The sequence below is a fragment of the Nerophis lumbriciformis genome, linkage group LG03 (assembly GCF_033978685.3).
Source record: "Nerophis lumbriciformis linkage group LG03, RoL_Nlum_v2.1, whole genome shotgun sequence".
In the NCBI taxonomy this organism is placed as follows: domain Eukaryota; kingdom Metazoa; phylum Chordata; class Actinopteri; order Syngnathiformes; family Syngnathidae; genus Nerophis; species Nerophis lumbriciformis.
Window position 1 is genome coordinate 33855001 of NC_084550.2, and position 20000 is coordinate 33875000.

At 40.6% G+C, this 20000-nt stretch overlaps 2 protein-coding genes across 6 annotated transcripts in view; one reads left to right on the top strand and one right to left on the bottom strand.

Moving 5' to 3' along the window:
- rap1gapb (RAP1 GTPase activating protein b) overlaps positions 1 to 20000 on the top strand; it is a 519058-nt gene that overhangs the window by 235220 nt on the left and 263838 nt on the right. The gene's annotated exons all lie outside the window — the stretch shown is intronic.
- Positions 1 to 20000, bottom strand: part of LOC133583575 (dual specificity tyrosine-phosphorylation-regulated kinase 4-like) — a 77277-nt gene that overhangs the window by 37662 nt on the left and 19615 nt on the right. For both annotated transcript variants that reach the window (XM_061937654.1, XM_061937653.1), the window contains 4 exons: positions 10135 to 10304; positions 9826 to 9962; positions 7523 to 7663; positions 7321 to 7459 (listed from right to left, as the gene is read on the bottom strand). In XM_061937654.1, the coding sequence (XP_061793638.1) occupies positions 7321 to 7459; positions 7523 to 7663; positions 9826 to 9962; positions 10135 to 10304 (587 nt within the window). The remainder of the gene's footprint in view (positions 1 to 7320; positions 7460 to 7522; positions 7664 to 9825; positions 9963 to 10134; positions 10305 to 20000) is intronic.

Below are 20000 nucleotides of genomic sequence, written 5' to 3' on the forward strand. Positions count from 1 at the left end.
CATTTTTTTCTGCACCATGACTAGGGAAGGTTGTTTGCATTGGGTCATATAAGTTAATGCTGCGCATTATCCTATTCAAAGCATATTGCTCACATTTTGGGTTGGATTTCTTATAACGACGTCTCACGGGCCAAGTGCTGAATTAAAGACACTGCAACACTTAAGCAGTTTTTTCATAGAGGACCTGGAGAAAAAAAACTATTCAGGAAGCCAAACGCGACAAGTAGACGACATACTGGGAATAACAAAGACTGGACACACTCACTGGTCACCAAAGTACAATAGATAACACCGCCAACATACAGTTTACACAGAGAGGAAATATCATTTCTCAATTCAACATGCTACTACTTCAACATTTCTCCACCAATTTGAAAAATTTCAACACCAATTCATTCAGACCATTCAAGGTTTATTTTACCATTTTCAAAAAAATTCCTGCTTTTCTTGAAAATTCCCATATTTTTTTGGAAATACCCACTTTAATCAATGGGACATTCTTTAAAGTTCCAAAATGTCAACATTTTTCATCTGGTTCAAACCATTCCAACTTCAAAATATTTGGCTTGTTTGGGAATTATGTACTCTACTTCAACAATTCTAAAAAAATTCCTGGATTTCCAATAATTCCTTTTTGTTTTGCTTTTAATTTTCCCCATTCAAAATTGTCAATTTTTCAAACTTCCACAATCCCCACATTTCTCAACCGATTCAAACCATTCCACCTTCAACACATTCAACTCATCCTGGATATTCAAACTACCATTTTTCCACATTCAACACATTTCTAGAAATTCCTGTTTTTTAACCATATTTCCAACCTTTTTTGTCTGACTACTCTTTTTCCATTTTTCATCCCATTTCAACCGTTCCACTGTCAAAATATTTGGACAAAAAACCAAGTTGGTTTAGGAACTAGAAACATTCCAGGTTCTCCCGAAATTCCAAGAATTCCAAAATACAATTTTTTTATGGTGCATGGACATTTCTTATAATATCCACAAAGATCAGTGAGCAGGTTGTGTTATGTGTGACCATGTCTGTGAATATTTTGTGTTGGTTACATGTTTTATTTCATTTTTTTCTGCACCATGACTAGGGAAGGTTGTTTGCATTGGGTCATATAAGTTAATGCTGCGCATTCTCTTATTCAAAGCATATTGCTCACATTGTGGGTTAGATTTCTTATAACGACGTCTCGCGGGCCAAGTGCCGAATTAAAGACACTGCAACACTTGAGCAGTTTTTTCAAAGAGGACCTGGAGAAAAAAAGCTATTCAGGAAGCCAAACGCGACACGTAGACGACATACTGGGAATAACAAAGACTGGACACACTCACTGGTCACCAAAGTACAATAGATAACACCGCCAACATACAGTTGACAGAGAGGAAATATAATTTCTCAATTCAACTTGTTACTACTTCAACATTTCTCCACCAATTTGAAAAATTTCAACACCAACCATTTCAACTCATTCAGACCATTCAAGTTTTGTTTTTTTTACCATTTTCCAAAAAATTCCTGCTTTTCCCGAAAATTCCCATATTTTTTGGAAATACCCATTTAAATTCTTTAAAGTTCCAAAATTCCCACATTTTTCATCTGATTCAAACTGTTCCAACTTCAAAATATTTGGCTTGTTTGGGAATTATGTGCTCAACTTCAACAATTCTAAAAAAATTCCCGGATTTCCAATAAGTCCTATTTTTTTCTTTTCTTCATTTTCCCCATTCAAAATGAATTGTCCATTTTTCCAAACTTCCACAATTCCCACATTTTTCAACCGATTCAAACCATTCCACCTTCAACACATTCAACTCATCCTGGATATTCAAACTATCATTTTTCCACATTCAACAAATTTCTAGAAATTCCTGTTTTTTTTAAACCATATTTCCAACCTTTTTTGTTTGACTACTCTTTTTCCATTTTTCATCCCATTTCAACCGTTCCACTGTCAAAATATTTGGACAAAAAACCAAGTTGGTTTAGGAACTAGAAACATTCCAGGTTTTCCCGAAATTCCAAGAATTCCATAATGGTGCATGGACGTTTTTTATAAAATCCACAAAGATCAGTGAGCAGGTTGTGTTGTGTGACCATGTCTGTGAACATTTTGTGTTGGTTACATGTTTTATTTCATTTTTTTCTGTACCATGACTAGGGAAGGTTGTTTGCATTGGGTCATATAAGTTAATGCTGCGCATTTTCCTATTCAAAGCATATTGCTCACATTGTGGGTTAGATTTCTTATAACGACATCTAGCGGGCCAAGTGCTGAATTTAAGACACTGCAACACTTGAGCAGTTTTTTCATAGAGGACCTGGAGAAAAAAAGCTATTCAGGAAGCCAAATGCGACACTGAGACGACATACTGGGAATAACAAAGACTGGACACACTCACTGATCACCAAAGTACAATAGATAACACATTGAGAGGAAATATCTTTCTTAGACACGGGAACACATACCAACCGGTTCCTCCTTTGGACATCAGGACATGAACACCTTCCAACCGGAGCAGCCTCGTAATGGACAATAAAGACAGTCAGGAGGAAGACACAAACGCTCTAACGCAGCCAACATCCCAGATGGGCCATAAACAAAGAAAAGCAACAAGCCAGGCAGAACCAGTACAAGGAAGCAAAACAAAAAAGCAACATTAAATATGATAACACTGCCATACATCAGAATCACAACACAACTCATTGTGAAAACATTTGAATAAAACTCGTACACACTAAAGACACATGGACACCAAATGTCACGTCATGTATGAACTTACCATGAATTGATTAACGTGGACCCTGACTTAAACAAGTTGAAAAACCTATTGGGGTGTTACCATTTAGTGGTCAATTGTACGGAATATGTACTGTACTGTGCAATCTACTAATACACGTCTCAATCAATCTCTTCCATGCAAAACAACAAAAAGTCTATGGGAGAAACCACAAGAACATTTAGAACCTGCAATTAAAACACTAGAAAGAATGTGAGAAGGAGACAGTCCGAAGACTTACCAGTACCGTATTTTTCGGACTATAAGGCGCACTTAAAATCCTTTCATTTTCTCAAAACTCCACAGTGTGCCTAATGTACGGAATAATTTTGGTCGTGCTTACCGACCTCGAAGATATTTTATTTGGTACATGGTGAAATGATAAGTGTGACCAGCAGATGGCAGTCACACATAAGAGATATGTGGAGACTGCGAAGAACCACTATTACATGTTATGTAGAGCAGTGTTTTTCAACCTTTTTTGAGCCAAGGCACATTTTTTGCGTTGAAAAAATGCGGAGGCACACCACCAGCAGACATCATTAAAAAACAAAACTCAGTTGACAGTAAAAAGTCGTTGCTGGATATGACTTTAAAGCATAACCAAGCATGCATCAATATAGCTCTTGTCTCAAGGTAGGTGTACTGTCACCACCTGTCACATCACACACTGACTTATTTGGACTTTTTTTGCTGTTTTCCTGTGTGTAGTGTTTTACTTCTTCCTATTTTAATGGCTTTTTCTCTTTTTTTGGTATTTTCCTGTAGCAGTTTCATGTCTTCCTTTGAGCGATATTTCCCGCATCTACTTTGTTTTAGCAATCAAGAATATTTCAGTTGTTTTTATCCTTTTTTGTGGGGACATTGTTGATTGTCATGTCATGTTCGGATGTACATTGTCTTTGCTCCACAGTAAGTCTTTGCTGTCGTCCAGCATTCTGTTTTTGTTTACTTAGTAGCCAGTTCAGTTTTAGTTTTGTTCTGCATAGCCTTCCCTAAGCTTCAATGCCTTTTCTTAGGGGCACTCACCTTTTGTTTATTTTTGGTTTAAGCATTAGATACCTTTTTACACGCTGCCTCCCGCTGTTCCCGACATCTACAAAGCAATTAGCTACCTGCTGCCACTGATATGGAGGAGTATTACACGGTTACGCCCTCGCGGAGCAGACAGGTAGCGAGTGGTGCGAGTGGTAATACGAGAGAAAGAAAAAGTGCGACTCTGGTAACAAATGAAAAATTAATTCCCAAGAAGAAAAGCAAGGGTCCATCATCTGGCGGTGGTTTGGCTTCAAGCGGGAAGATGTTGAACAGACAACCGTAATATGTCAAATATGCGGCAAAAGTGTTGCTACAAAAAGTAGCATTACTGCTAATTTGTAGCATCATTTGAAAAGTCACCCGCTAGAGAATGAAGAGTGCTTGAAACTCCGTTCGGTGCCACACCAACAAAATGCCGAAGCAACCATTTCCACATCAACACCGTATGAAAAAACCAGTCAACAACAGAAGGAGATAACGTCCGCAGGAACCTACCACATAACGAAGGACATACACTATTTGATTTCCTATTATGCAGCTCATTTTTATTTTACAGTTATTGAAATATCTTGTGTGACATCATGCACAAAAGTGCACTTTATTTGTTTTAAACTATTGTAGTGGCGTTCTGTACAAAAAGTGCACTTTAATTTAGTGTTGTGTTGATATGTCATCTTAGTGACATCATGCACAAAAGTGCACTAATAGCTTGTTTTAAAATGTCTCTGTCACCTTAAAAATTAGGGTTTTTTTACGTGAAAATTAAAGTAAAATAATGAATGTATTGTAGCCTCCAGAGGAAGTCACACAAAGTCTGACACGCTTTATAACATTAATTGTTGATATTATGCTGATAAGAAGCCCAATTTCCCTCTGTGCAGACACTTTTGTCTGCGTGTTTCACTCCCAGACACATAACACGTCCTCATTCTCCGCCAACACGGTGTTCACCATATATATATATATACATATATATATGAATTAGGGATGTCCCGATCCAGGTTTTTGCACTTCCGATCCGATACCGATATTGTTTTTGCATTTCCGATCCGATACCGATACTGGCCTATCCGAGCATGTATTAAAGTTTAAAGTTATTTAGCCTACTTAGTTGTCAGAATCATGTTGAAAAGGGTTTTAGTACTCTTGATAACAACTAGCCAGCTGAATTAGGGGAGTTTGAATAATACACAATGGTTGGTAACAAGAAACTGACCTGTTTATTCAAGGATAAACACAAAATAGACAAAATTATACATGACAAACAGAAATGGCATCATTGAACTAGGGCTGGGCGATATGGCCTTTTTTTAATATTGCGATATTTTAAGGCCATATTGCGATACACAATATACATCTCGATATTTTGCCTTAGCCTTGAATGAACACTTGATGCATATAATCACAGCAGTATGATGATTCTATGTGTTTTGATTGATTGATTGAGACTTTTATTAGTAGGTTGCACAGTGAAGTACATATTCTGTACAATTGACCACTAAATGGTAACACCCCAATAAGTTTTTCAACTTGTTTAAGTCGGGGTCCACTTAAATTGATTCATGATACAGATATATACTATCAGATATATACTATCAGCATAATACAGTCATCACACAAGATAATCACATTGAATTATTTACATTATTTATAATCCGGGGTGTGGAGGGGGGCGCCGGATGTAAGTGTCAAAAAGACAGCCAAAAGAGTTTGATATGAGAATAAATCTAAAGTTAAAATATAGGGTAGAAATGCACCCATTTGCAGGAAATGTAGTCTTGATTTTCAAAATGTTCTTTCAAGGCTTGCATGTCTTCATTAAAACATTCTTCTTCATACTGCATTAATATATGCTACTTCTAAACTTTCATGCAGAGAAGGAAATCACAACTAAAAAAATCACTCATTTTTTCATACGGTGTTGATGTGGAAATTTTTGCCTCTGCATTTTGATGGTGTGGGCGTGTGGCACCGAACGGCGATAAGCGTCTCGACAGACGTTATAATATTTGAACAATGATGATGAAAACTGTTCTCTGTCGTGTCCGTGTGTCGAAAATTGTTATGTGCTTATTTTTTTATTTGATTTTGTGCGTGGCATAGATTTGCATGAAAGTTCAAAAGTAGCATATATCAATGCAGTATGAAGAAGAATGATTTAATGTAGACATGCAAGCCTTGAAAGAAAATTTTGAAAATAAAGACTACATTTCCTGCAAATGGGTGCATTTCTACCCTATATTTTAACTTTAGATTTATTCTCATATCAAACTCTTTTGGCTGTCTTTTTGACACTTACATCCGACGCCCCCCTCCACACCCTGGATTATAAATAATGTAAATAATTTAATGTGATTATCTTGTGTGATGACTGTATTATGATGATAGTATATATCTGATAGTATATATCTGTATCATGAATTAATTTAAGTGGACCCCGACTTAAACAAGTTGAAAAACTTATTGGGGTGTTACCATTTAGTGGTCAATTGTACGGAATATGTACTTCACTGTGCAACCTACTAATAAAAGTCTCAATCAATCAATCAAAACACATAGAATCATCATACTGCTGTGATTATATGCATCAAGTGTTCATTCAAGGCTAAGGCAAAATATCGAGATATATATCGTGTATCGCAATATGGCCTTAAAATATCGCAATATTAAAAAAAGGCCATATCGCCCAGCCCTAGTTCAATGATGCCATTTCTGTTTGTCATGTATAATTTTGTCAATTTTGTGTTTATCCTTGAATAAACAGGTCAGTTTCTTGTTACCAACCATTTTGTATTATTCAAACTCCCCTAATTCAGCTGGCTAGTTGTTATCAAGAGTACTAAAACCCTTTTCAACATGATTCTGACAACTAAGTAGGCTAAATAACTTTAAACTTTAATACATGCTCGGATAGGCCAGTATCGGTCAGTATCGGTATCGGTCAGTATCGGTATCTGATCGGAAATGCAAAAACAATATCGGTATCGGATCGGAAGTGCAAAAACCTGGATCGGGACATCCCTAATGGTAAGTACCCATACTGGATCCTGACCACTTCTGACACTTCAATGCGGATACTGCCTTCTTGTGGGGTTAATAGAAATAATGACAATTTTAATTTGTATTGTTATTAGAATTGTGGAAAGACAAAGTTGTTTTTGGCAACGTTTTGTCATCTGGTTAAATTTGCCTTCATAGAAATATAGAACAAGTGTGTTATGTTTAAACAAGAAGCTCTCTACAGAAGAAAACTGCTGAGTCAGCCCTCATCTCGCTACTGGATTAGTGCGATGCTGTGGGCGGGAACCAGTTTGCGCTCGTAAAAATCCAGACGCTGTATTTCACCGTCTACTAAGTCCATAAAAGTGCCTGCTACATCAATACGGAAGCATCAGCCAATATTTCTGTCCACCAAAAGCCATTTTACTAAAGACACCTTTATATCTGCCAGATGTTTTTTCCAGGGGGATGTTGACGGGCAGTTTCTGTAACTTACCGGCTTCAGGTCGCCGTGGATGAGTTGCATGTCTTTCAGCACCTTCAGACACTTGAGCACGTCGATGGCATATTTCCTGATGTCGGCCTCACAGAGCCGCTGCAGTTTACTTTCCACTAAGGCCTTGTGGAGGTCCTTCCTACAGGGAGAAGGTCTCAGTGTGAGAAGGACGTACACGGCCACCGAGAGGCCTTCCACTCACTCGAAGAGCTCGAAGCTGATGCACAGGTGGTTGCGGAAGTAGAAGTGCTCCTTCATGTGGACCATGTTGGCTTTGTTGGTCTTGTCCAGCCGCTGCAGAGTCTTTAGATTGTCCAACTCGGTCTGTGCAAGCTTATGACCTCTGGGAACACAAACATCCTCACTGCACCCACAAAACCATTTACTATATCACTGGGATTTTATCCGTATCGCTACTATATATAATTGGTGCAAATACCTGGGGGAAAAAAAATGTTTTATTACCAAGAAGCTGTACACCAGCAAAATTAAGTAACCTCTCACAGCAGGTATCAGCAAATCTAATTAAATGCCTCTGAATGCAACTTAAAACAATTTTAATGCCCACTACTGCAAAACATGATTAGAAAGATGGTCTATATGGACAAAATTGTAAACATTTGACAATAATAATGTTGAATAATAGAAAGGTTTACGTTAATTGAGGCCGAATTAAGCACACATGTAATCATAAGATATAACAACTACAATTTGCAATTCCAGCTTGGAAAATGGTAGTTTGATTGTCCAGGGTGAGTGGAGTGTGTGGATATTGGAACGGTTCAAATCGCTTGAGAAATGTGGGATATGGAGAGTTTTGTATATTGCCCATTCATTGTCAATGAGGGGACATTCCTGGTAATTCTGGATAATAAGGGAATTTTCTGAACCGGGAAACATGATGGCTTGAATGTATATGCAGTCGATTGTATGTTGCCCATTCATGGTCAAAGGACAGAAAATTACCGGAAATTCCTGGAAAAGCAGGATTTTGGGCAAAGGGAAAACATGTTTTGCATTCGACGTATGTGAAAAGCAGTGTGGGTGGATGGTTGGAAGGAATCGGGTAAAAAAAAAAAAAGGAATTTTGGGAATTGTAGAACTATGAATACATCCATGCATTTGAATACGAATTTCCCAGAAATTTGGGAATTTAGTGAAAAATGGAAATTTTTTGTAAATATATGGTAATACAAATAGGTTGGTGTTGAAATCTTTGGAATCGGTTGAAAAAATGTTTGAAGGTGGATTGGTCAAAGACGGCTGAAAAAAGTGGACTGTGAAAATTTTCCACGAATAGGTGAAAATAGGGCTCTGAAAAACCGGGAATTCTGGGAATCACTGGAATTTCTTGGAACTTGGAAGATGGTAGTTGATTGTCCAAGGTGAGTGGAGTGTGTGGATGGTGGAACTGTTCAAATCGCTTGAGAAATGTGGGATATGGCGAGGTTTGTATATTGCCCATTAATTTTAAATGGGGGGGATATTCCTGGTAATTCTGGGTAATCAAGGAATTTTTCAGAACTGGGAAACATGATGGCTTGAATGTATATGCAATCGATTGTATATTGCCCATTCCTGGTCAAAGGGGAGAAAATGACCGGAAATTCCTGGAAAACCAGGATTTTGGGGAAAGAGAAAACATGTTTTGTGTTCGACGTATGTGAACAATAGTGTAGGTGGATGGTTGAAAGGTTGGAATCGGGTAAAAAAATGGCAAAAGATTTTGAGAATTTTGGGCACTGTAGAACTATGAATACGTCCATTCATTTGAATGGGAATTTTCTAGAAATGTGTGAATTTCAGGACAATTTGACATTTTTGTAAATATAGGTAATACAACAATTGTCCTAGGTGATATCAATAGGTTGGTGTTGGAATTGTTGGTATTGGTTGAAAAATGTTGACGTAGTACCAGTTTGAATGGTTATGTCGAAATTCCTGGAATTTCAAGAAAACAGGGAATTTGCCCCCCCCCCCCCCAAAAAAAAAAAGTTGTTTTGTTGTCCCAATTAAGAAGAATGTGTTGAAGGTGAAATGGTCCAAAAAATGTGAACTGTGAAAACTTTCCTGGAAGAGGTGAAAATTGGACTTTGGAAAACCGGTAATTCACCAAAACGTCACCGTGGAGTTATTGAGTCTGTTTAGCTGATTGGAGTAGTGGGTCCAATGACTTCTGTTTTGTTTGATCAGCCGTTTTACTGCCGTGTTACAAAATTAAGGTAAGTAAATGAACATTTGCAGAATACGTATATATCTGCAACTTATAGTCTGGTGCGGCTTATATATGGACAAATATTGTTTTGTTGTAAAATTTAGTAGGTGCAGCTTATATAACGGTGCACTTTATAGTCCGCAAAATACAGTAAATGCTTTTTGCTGGACGGTGATGTGATGTCAACAACCTGTGGCAATAAAAGTCATATTTTCACTGACCTACAATTTTTGTGTTGTAAGGTGGTGTTTTTGTTTTTACAAAGCGTTATTGTTGCAGTGATGTCTTACTCGGTGGTGTTTCGAAAGACCTTGATGGCGAGGAGAACCATGGTCTTGTGGTCCCTGCATTTCAGCACATTTCCTGCAAGTCCAGATCCCATCACCCCGAGCACCTCGAAGCGGTAGGCCAGGTGGTCGCCAACCCTCTGCCAATAAAAACAAATTCATTAACATAAATTAATCATCTAGTCATAGCAGGGATTCTCAAACTGTGGTGCCATTTTTCTGAGGTGGTCCTTGGTGGAGAAAAGTTTGAGAACCACTGCGTTCTACTAGCATCACACCAAATAATGATCTGCAATAAAAGGGGCGACTCACGACTTTGTAGAACCCTTTGGAATCGTCAAAGCACTCGCCTTCTGCCGACATGGCTTCTTTCGAGCGCCGGCTTTTCTTGGCCTTCTCTCCCACATACCAGACGTGCGAGTACTCTTTGATTTCGTTCTGCTCGTACAGCGTCAGGCATCGCTTGGTGTCTCGAAGAACCGCTGTGCATCATGGAGAGCATGTATAATATATATGAATAAATGTATATATTTAAAATATTTATGTGTGTGTATGTATTTAAATGTGTATGTATATATATATATATATATGTGTATAAATGTGAGTCTATATATATATATATATATATATAAATATATATATATATATACATATATATATATACATACATATATATACATATATACACACACACACACATATATATATATATATATATATATATATATATATATATATATATATGTGTGTGTGTATATATGTATATATGTATGTATATATATATATATATATATATATATATATATATATATATACATACATATATATATATATATATACATATACATATATATACATATATATATATATATATATATATATATACATACATATATATACATATATACACACACACATATATATATATATATATATATATATATAGACTCACATATATACACATGTGTGACAATCATTGGTACTTTAACTTTAATATATATATGATATATAAATATATATATATATATACATATATATATATATATATATGTATATATATCTATCACATATAGTCTATATATGTATATATATATATATATATATATATGTCTTAAGGTTATCCAAAAAATAGTGCTCGATACCGTAGTAGAGCGCAATATATGTATGTGTGGGAAAAAAAATCACAAGACTATTTCATCTCTACAGGCCTGTTTCATGAGGGGGGGGTACCCTCAATCATCAGGAGATTTTAATGGGAGCATTCACATACCATGGTTTATATAGGGCACAGAGTGGGTGGGTACAGGCTGGCGTAGGGGCGTGGTGATTGGCTCATGTGTTACCTAGGAGGTGTTTCCGTCTGTGGCGGCATGCTGTTACAATTTCGCTGCGCTTGTTGAGGGATGACAGGTCTGGACGGTAAATAATAAACAGTTTCTCTTTCAAGCATAGGTTGCATCTTTTATTACCACTATTGTAAGGTGTGCTGGATGCAAGAATTTGCCATGTTATTGAATATTCAACATTATTGTCTTTGAGGTCCCAAATGTGTTTGCTGAGTTCTGTGGTATTCCGCAGGTTTTGGTTCCTGAAAGAAGCCTTGTGATTGTTCCATCTGGTTTTGAATTCTCCCTCGGTTAATCCTACATATGTGTCGGATGTGTTAATGTCCTTGCGTATTACCTTAGATTGGTAGACAACTGATGTTTGTAAGCACCCCCCGTTGAGAGGGCAATCAGGTTTCTTTCGACAGTTACAGCCTTTGTTGGTTTTGGAGCCGCTCTGTCCGGGGGTCGACGGCTCATTTGCAATTGTTTTGTTGTGGTTTGAGATGATTTGTCGTATATTGTTCATGCAGCTGTAGCTCAATTTAATGTTGTTCTTGTTGAATACTTTTCTTAGGGTGTTGTCTTTGGGAAAGTGTTTGTCAATCAGATTGAGGAATTTGTGTCCAATGTTAGTTGAGACGTTTTTGCTGTATGGGGGGTTGTACCAGATGATGTCGTTTCGTTTTCTGTTCTTTTTTGGCTGGTTTCCTGGCGTGGGTTCATAGGTGAGGGTGAAATTGTATCCGCTTTCATCAAGGGCTTTTTGGTACGGGGGGGTTGCTTGGTCAAATTCAGCTTTGCTAGATGACAGCATCGATAGCCTTTTATTAATTCCGGTAGGTATTCTTTTCGTGGTGGTGGGTGGGTGGTTGCTGTCATGGTGCACGTATTGGAGTGTTGTGTTGGGTTTCGTGAATGGTTGGTAGCTGTTATTTCTCAGGTTGAAAGTGACGTCAAGGAAGTTGACGGTTTGCTTGTTGGCTTCAATCGTGATCCGTAGGCCGTTCTCTTTGAAAATTTGGCATATGCGCTTCTTGGTATTCTCGCTGCTCCTTGGCGAGGCGCGACACACTGCCAGTCCGTCATCACGGTAAATACCAAGGTTCAGATTGAGGCTAGCGAGCTGGGAGAGGAGGAAACTCTCAACGAGTTCACACGTTTCTGCTCCGTCAAAACTTCCCATAGTGACGTCAAATGTTGCATTGTTCTTTTTTTGCCATGGTGTACTGTTGTGGATGAGAATGGAGTTTTTTGCGTGGATGATGATGTTTCTTTCGTTGCCTGTGATTGAGTCGTAGTCTGAGGCGAAGTCTAGTGCTTGAGTCAGTAGGTCTTGCGTGATGGAAGGGTAAAATTCTTCGATATCAAAGGAGATAAAGTTGTGCTGTTGTTTGTCTTGGATGTTGTTGAACCATTTGATTACTGCTGCTGTATTTCTCCATTGGTTGAGTGGTGTTTTGTCCTTGATTTTTGTGTTGACTCTGTCCAGGATTATTTTGCTGATTTTTCCTATTTCAGATTTAGTTGGGTTTATTAGTCGGCATGTTGGGTTATTTGCGAAGTTGGGTTTGTGGTCCTTCAATGTGATGAAGGCTTCCTTGTTGGCTGTGGCGTCCACCCTGTCCTCAATGTCAAGTTCAGCCGCGATCCTTTTATTTTCCAGGTGGATGTTCTGTAAGGTGTTGGGTTGCGCTTTTTTGTATGATTTGGTGATGCTTCTGTCCAATAAGGTGTGATGTTCTGGTATGTCCATTCTGTAGAAGTTTGTGGTTTTATCGGCAGCTATGATGAGGTTGTTTACTTTCTTGATGCGCTCCTTGTCATTTTTCAGCTTGGTGAGGAGTGGGTTGCGGATTGGCTTGAATTTGACTGATTGTATCATTTTGAGCATGTCGTTCTCAAAATCCTTTAGTTCCTCAACTGTGGGTGGGTTCTTGGTAGATTTGAATCCGTAAGTTTTCTTTTGCGTTCCTTTTGTTTCAGGGTGGAGGAAAAAATGTGCTTTCCACCGCATCCTTCTTAGGAAGTGTTCCGTCTTTTCTATGAGCCTTAGCTTGTAGTCATTCTGCGCGGGTATGGGAATGTTCTTCGTGGAGTAGTCGATGTTGAATTTTTCCATTTCTGATCGTCGTACAGTGCTCAACAAATGTCAATTTGGAGCGGCAAAAAAAGAACAATGCAACATTTGACGTCACTATGGGAAGTTTTGACGGAGCAGAAACGTGTGAACTCGTTGGGAGTTTCCTCCTCTCCCAGCTCGCTAGCCTCAATCTGAACCTTGGTATTTACCGTGATGACGGACTGGCAGTGAGTCGCGCCTCGCCAAGGAGCAGCGAAAATACCAAGAAGCGCATATGCCAAATTTTCAAAGAGAACGGCCTACGGATCACGATTGAAGCCAACAAGAAAACCGTCAACTTCCTTGACGTCACTTTCAACCTGAGAAATAACAGCTACCAACCATTCACGAAACCCAACGCAACACTCCAATACGTGCACCATGACAGCAACCACCCACCCACCACCACGAAAAGAATACCTACCGGAATTAATAAAAGGCTATCGATGCTGTCATCTAGCAAAGCTGAATTTGACCAAGCAACCCCCCCGTACCAAAAAGCCCTTGATGAAAGCGGATACAATTTCACCCTCACCTATGAACCCACGCCAGGAAACCAGCCAAAAAAGAACAGAAAACGAAACGACATCATCTGGTACAACCCCCCATACAGCAAAAACGTCTCAACTAACATTGGACACAAATTCCTCAATCTGATTGACAAACACTTTCCCAAAGACAACACCCTAAGAAAAGTATTCAACAAGAACAACATTAAATTGAGCTACAGCTGCATGAACAATATACGACAAATCATCTCAAACCACAACAAAACAATTGCAAATGAGCCGTCGACCCCCGGACAGAGCGGCTCCAAAACCAACAAAGGCTGTAACTGTCGAAAGAAACCTGATTGCCCTCTCAACGGGGGGTGCTTACAAACATCAGTTGTCTACCAATCTAAGGTAATATGCAAGGACATTAACACATCCGACACATATGTAGGATTAACCGAGGGAGAATTCAAAACCAGATGGAACAATCACAAGGCTTCTTTCAGGAACCAAAACCTGCGGAATACCACAGAACTCAGCAAACACATTTGGGACCTCAAAGACAATAATGTTGAATATTCAATAACATGGCAAATTCTTGCATCCAGCACACCTTACAATAGTGGTAATAAAAGATGCAACCTATGCTTGAAAGAGAAACTGTTTATTATTTACCGTCCAGACCTGTCATCCCTCAACAAGCGCAGCGAAATTGTAACAGCATGCCGCCACAGACGCAAACACCTCCTAGGTAACACATGAGCCAATCACCACGCCCCTACGCCAGCCTGTACCCACCCACTCTGTGCCCTATATAAACCATGGTATGTGAATGCTCCCATTAAAATCTCCTGATGATTGAGGGTACCCCCCTCATGAAACAGGCCTGTAGAGATGAAATAGTCTTGTGATTTTTTTTCCCACACATACATATATTGCGCTCTACTACGGTATCGAGCACTATTTTTTGGATAACCTTATTAAGACATATACTCCGCTCCAAATTGACATTTGTTGAGCACTGTACGACGATCAGAAATGGAAAAATTCAACATCGACTACTCCACGAAGAACATTCCCATACCCGCGCAGAATGACTACAAGCTAAGGCTCATAGAAAAGACGGAACACTTCCTAAGAAGGATGCGGTGGAAAGCACATTTTTTCCTCCACCCTGAAACAAAAGGAACGCAAAAGAAAACTTACGGATTCAAATCTACCAAAAACCCACCCACAGTTGAGGAACTAAAGGATTTTGAGAACGACATGCTCAAAATGATACAATCAGTCAAATTCAAGCCAATCCGCAACCCACTCCTCACCAAGCTGAAAAATGACAAGGAGCGCATCAAGAAAGTAAACAACCTCATCATAGCTGCCGATAAAACCACAAACTTCTACAGAATGGACATACCAGAACATCACACCTTACTGGACAGAAGCATCACCAAATCATACAAAAAAGCGCAACCCAACACCTTACAGAACATCCACCTGGAAAATAAAAGGATCGCGGCTGAACTTGACATTGAGGACAGGGTGGACGCCACACCCAACAAGGAAGCCTTCATCACATTGAAGGACCACAAACCCAACTTCGCAAATAACCCAACATGCCGACTAATAAACCCAACTAAATCTGAAATAGGAAAAATCAGCAAAATAATCCTGGACAGAGTCAACACAAAAATCAAGGACAAAACACCACTCAACCAATGGAGAAATACAGCAGCAGTAATCAAATGGTTCAACAACATCCAAGACAAACAACAGCACAACTTTATCTCCTTTGATATCGAAGAATTTTACCCTTCCATCACGCAAGACCTACTGACTCAAGCACTAGACTTCGCCTCAGACTACGACTCAATCACAGGCAACGAAAGAAACATCATCATCCACGCAAAAAACTCCATTCTCATCCACAACAGTACACCATGGCAAAAAAAGAACAATGCAACATTTGACGTCACTATGGGAAGTTTTGACGGAGCAGAAACGTGTGAACTCGTTGGGAGTTTCCTCCTCTCCCAGCTCGCTAGCCTCAATCTGAACCTTGGTATTTACCGTGATGACGGACTGGCAGTGTGTCGCGCCTCGCCAAGGAGCAGCGAGAATACCAAGAAGCGCATATGCCAAATTTTCAAAGAGAACGGCCTACGGATCACGATTGAAGCCAACAAGCAAACCGTCAACTTCCTTGACGTCACTTTCAACCTGAGAAATAACAGCTACCAACCATTCACGAAACCCAACACAACACTCCAATACGTGCACCATGACAGCAACCACCCACCCACCACCACGAAAAGAATACCTACCGGAATTAATAAAAGGCTATCGATGCTGTCATCTAGCAAAGCTGAATTTGACCAAGCAACCCCCCCGTACCAAAAAGCCCTTGATGAAAGCGGATACAATTTCACCCTCACCTATGAACCCACGCCAGGAAACCAGCCAAAAAAGAACAGAAAACGAAACGACATCATCTGGTACAACCCCCCATACAGCAAAAACGTCTCAACTAACATTGGACACAAATTCCTCAATCTGATTGACAAACACTTTCCCAAAGACAACACCCTAAGAAAAGTATTCAACAAGAACAACATTAAATTGAGCTACAACTGCATGAACAATATACGACAAATCATCTCAAACCACAACAAAACAATTGCAAATGAGCCGTCAACCCCCGGACAGAGCGGCTCCAAAACCAACAAAGGCTGTAACTGTCGAAAGAAACCTGATTGCCCTCTCAACTGGGGGTGCTTACAAACATCAGTTGTCTACCAATCTAAGGTAATACGCAAGGACATTAACACATCCGACACATATGTAGGATTAACCGAGGGAGAATTCAAAACCAGATGGAACAGTCACAAGGCTTCTTTCAGGAACCAAAACCTGCGGAATACCACAGAACTCAGCAAACACATTTGGGACCTCAAAGACAATAATGTTGAATATTCAATAACATGGCAAATTCTTGCATCCAGCACACCTTACAATAGTGGTAATAAAAGATGCAACCTATGCTTGAAAGAGAAACTGTTTATTATTTACCGTCCAGACCTGTCATCCCTCAACAAGCGCAGCGAAATTGTAACAGCATGCCGCCACAGACGGAAACACCTCCTAGGTAACACATGAGCCAATCACCACGCCCCTACCCCAGCCTGTACCCACCCACTCTGTGCCCTATATAAACCATGGTATGTGAATGCTCCCATTAAAATCTCCTGATGATTGAGGGTACCCCCCCTCATGAAACAGGCCTGTAGAGATGAAATAGTCTTGTGATTTTTTTCCCCACACATACATATATATATATATATATATATATATATATATATATATATATATATATATATATATATATGTATGTATATATATATATGTGTATAAATGTGAGTCTATATATATATATATATATATACATACATATATATACATATACACACACATATATATATATATATATATATATATATATATATATATATATATATATATATATATATATGTGTGTGTATATATGTATATATATGTATGTATATATGTATATATATATATATATATATAGACTCACATATATACACGTGTGACAATCATTGGTACTTTAACTTTAATATATATATGATATATATATATATATATATATATATATACATATATATATATATATATATGTATATATATCTATCACATATAGTCTATATATGTATATATATATATGTATGTATATACATACATATACCTATATACATATGGACTCACATTTATACACACAATTATATACATATCTATTTTAATTACAGCAAAGTGGTCTTGCCGCTGGGCCTTAGGCCTGTCGCACCTCCACCGGTGCCTGTGGTGGACTGTGCATGGCAGGGACGTCCTCTTCCCTGAGGCAGGCCTAAACCTGACCGCATACCAGAAAAGGTTTTGCTGCAGGGTCTTCAGCTGGGGACCACCTCTCATTGATGTTTCGCCCCTTAGCCCAGAACATCTCCCGGTAGCGGGGCAGTGAACAGGGACGTCTCCCTGCCACCCCCTGCAGCAAAACCTACTTGGATGTTGCTCCCCAAGCCTTGTCGCGTCGTTTGAGCCAGAGCCAGTGGCTAGCTTTCTCTGCCACTTCAGAGAGCTCCTTGGTGGATCTGCTCAGGGTGGCTCCACGTAGTCCCAGATCCTTGAGCAGACGTGGTGTTGATCTGCCCACAAAGCCTCTGGCTCCCACCTCCACCGGATACAGTCTCACCCTCCATCCACTTTCTCTGCACTCCGCGACCAGGTCTGCATACTTTGCCTTCTTTCTCTCGTAGGCAGCTTCCAGTCCCTCCTCCCATGGCACTGTCAGCTCAATCAGTACTACTGACTTCAGAGCTGCAGACCACAGCACCACATCTGGTCTTAAGGTGGTGCTGCACATCTCCTGTGGGAACTGGAGCTGCCTACCCAGGTCCACTTCCATCTTCCACGCCGCCCCTGGTGTTAATAGCTTGGCGGGTGTTCTCTTGCTGGAATGTGTCGCAGGTTCCCCCTGCCTTAGGAAGTGGATCCTGCATTGGCTTTCTGCTGGACTCTGTTTGTTTGCCTCCTGCCGACTTTTCTCCAGCACCTCTGCCAGCTTGCTGAGCACTTGGTCGTGCCGCCATCTGAGTCGACCCTGTGTCAGCGCCATTTTGCAGCCTGACAGAACGTGCTGGAGTGAGACATTGATGGTCCCGCAGAGGTCGCAGGATTGCTCTGTGCCAAGCCATTGGTGGAGGTTTTTTGGGCTCGGGAGGGTGTCATATGTTGCCCTGATGAGGAAACTGAGCCGAGCCTGTGGCAGTTTCCAGAAATCTGCCCAGCTGATTGCTCGGTTCGAGACACCCTCCCAAGTTGTCCACCTCCCCTGCTGCCCATGTGCCACAGACCTTACTCTGAGCTCCTCCTGTTCAATCCTGGTGACCTCAGCAACAACAAGGTCCTTCCTCTCTTTCCTGCCTGCCTTGGACCATAGGATGGGTGGATCACTCCATCCAAGGCCTGCCCGGCCTGTCTGGACCATGCCCACGACTTCTTGATGTTGCAGTCTCCCCATCGCCTTCTGGACTTCCTCCTTTGCCCTCCACTTCCTTCCAGTCTCGACTCTGGCCTTTGCATCCGCTACCGCCCTGTCGGAGGAGTCCCTTAGCTCCATCACCAGTCTTGCCTTCTCCTGCCTGTAGTCCAGGGTGATAGATTTCAGGGGTAGCTGGAGTGAGTTCCATCCATACAGGCCAGCAGCTGAGAAGCACCGTGGCAGGCCAAGCCATTTTCGGATGAAAGAGTTGGCTTTTGCTTCCATCCGGCTTACGGCTGATGACGTGACTTCACACAGCTTCAGAGGCCACATCATCCTTGGGTACAGGGTGAAGTGGTAACACCACACCTTGTACTTCCCAGGTAGCTGGCTTGCATCGATCTTGGACAGGCCCTCCGAAAGCTGCTGGAGGATGATTTTTCCCATGTCCTTGTCTGAGAGATCAGGTGTATAGAGTCTTCCCAGGCTTCGGATGGGCTGATCCACGATGCGTGGGATGTCTTCTCCGCTGATGGTGAAGGTGACTCTGTCGTTCCTCTTCCCCTTTCGCATTGAGAGGCTCCTTGACTTCTGAGGCTTGAACTTCATCCTGGCCCAGGTGATCAGCTCATCCAGCCTCTTAAGTAGCCTGGATGTGCATGGGGCGGTTCGTAGCAGGCAGGTGATGTCGTCCATATAGCTCCTTAGGGGCGGGAGCCTCTGGCCTGCGGGCAGCCGGACACCACCCACCACCTGCCTTGCCCCGATCAGGATGACCTCGAAAGCTGCCACGAAGAGGATGGGGGAAATTGAGCATCCCATTGCGATTCCTACCTCCAGTTGTTGCCAGCCAGTGGTCGCCTTCTTCAGTGCAAAGCACATGTGCATGTCCTGGAAGTAGATCTTGATCATGGTTCTGATGTTATCTGGGATGTAGAAGAATTCCATGGCATAGTCTACGAGCAGGTGTGGCACTGACCCATAGGCATTGGCTAGATCTAACCATATGACGTGCAGATCTTTCTTCTCCCGCTTAGTGGTCTGGATCTGTTCCCAAATCATAGAAGCATGCTCTACGCAACCAGGAAAACCTGGAATCCCGGCTTTCTGGCAGCTGGTGTCAATGTAGCTGTTCTCCGTGAGGTAGGTAGTCATTCTTCTCGCCATCACAGAAAAGAAGACTT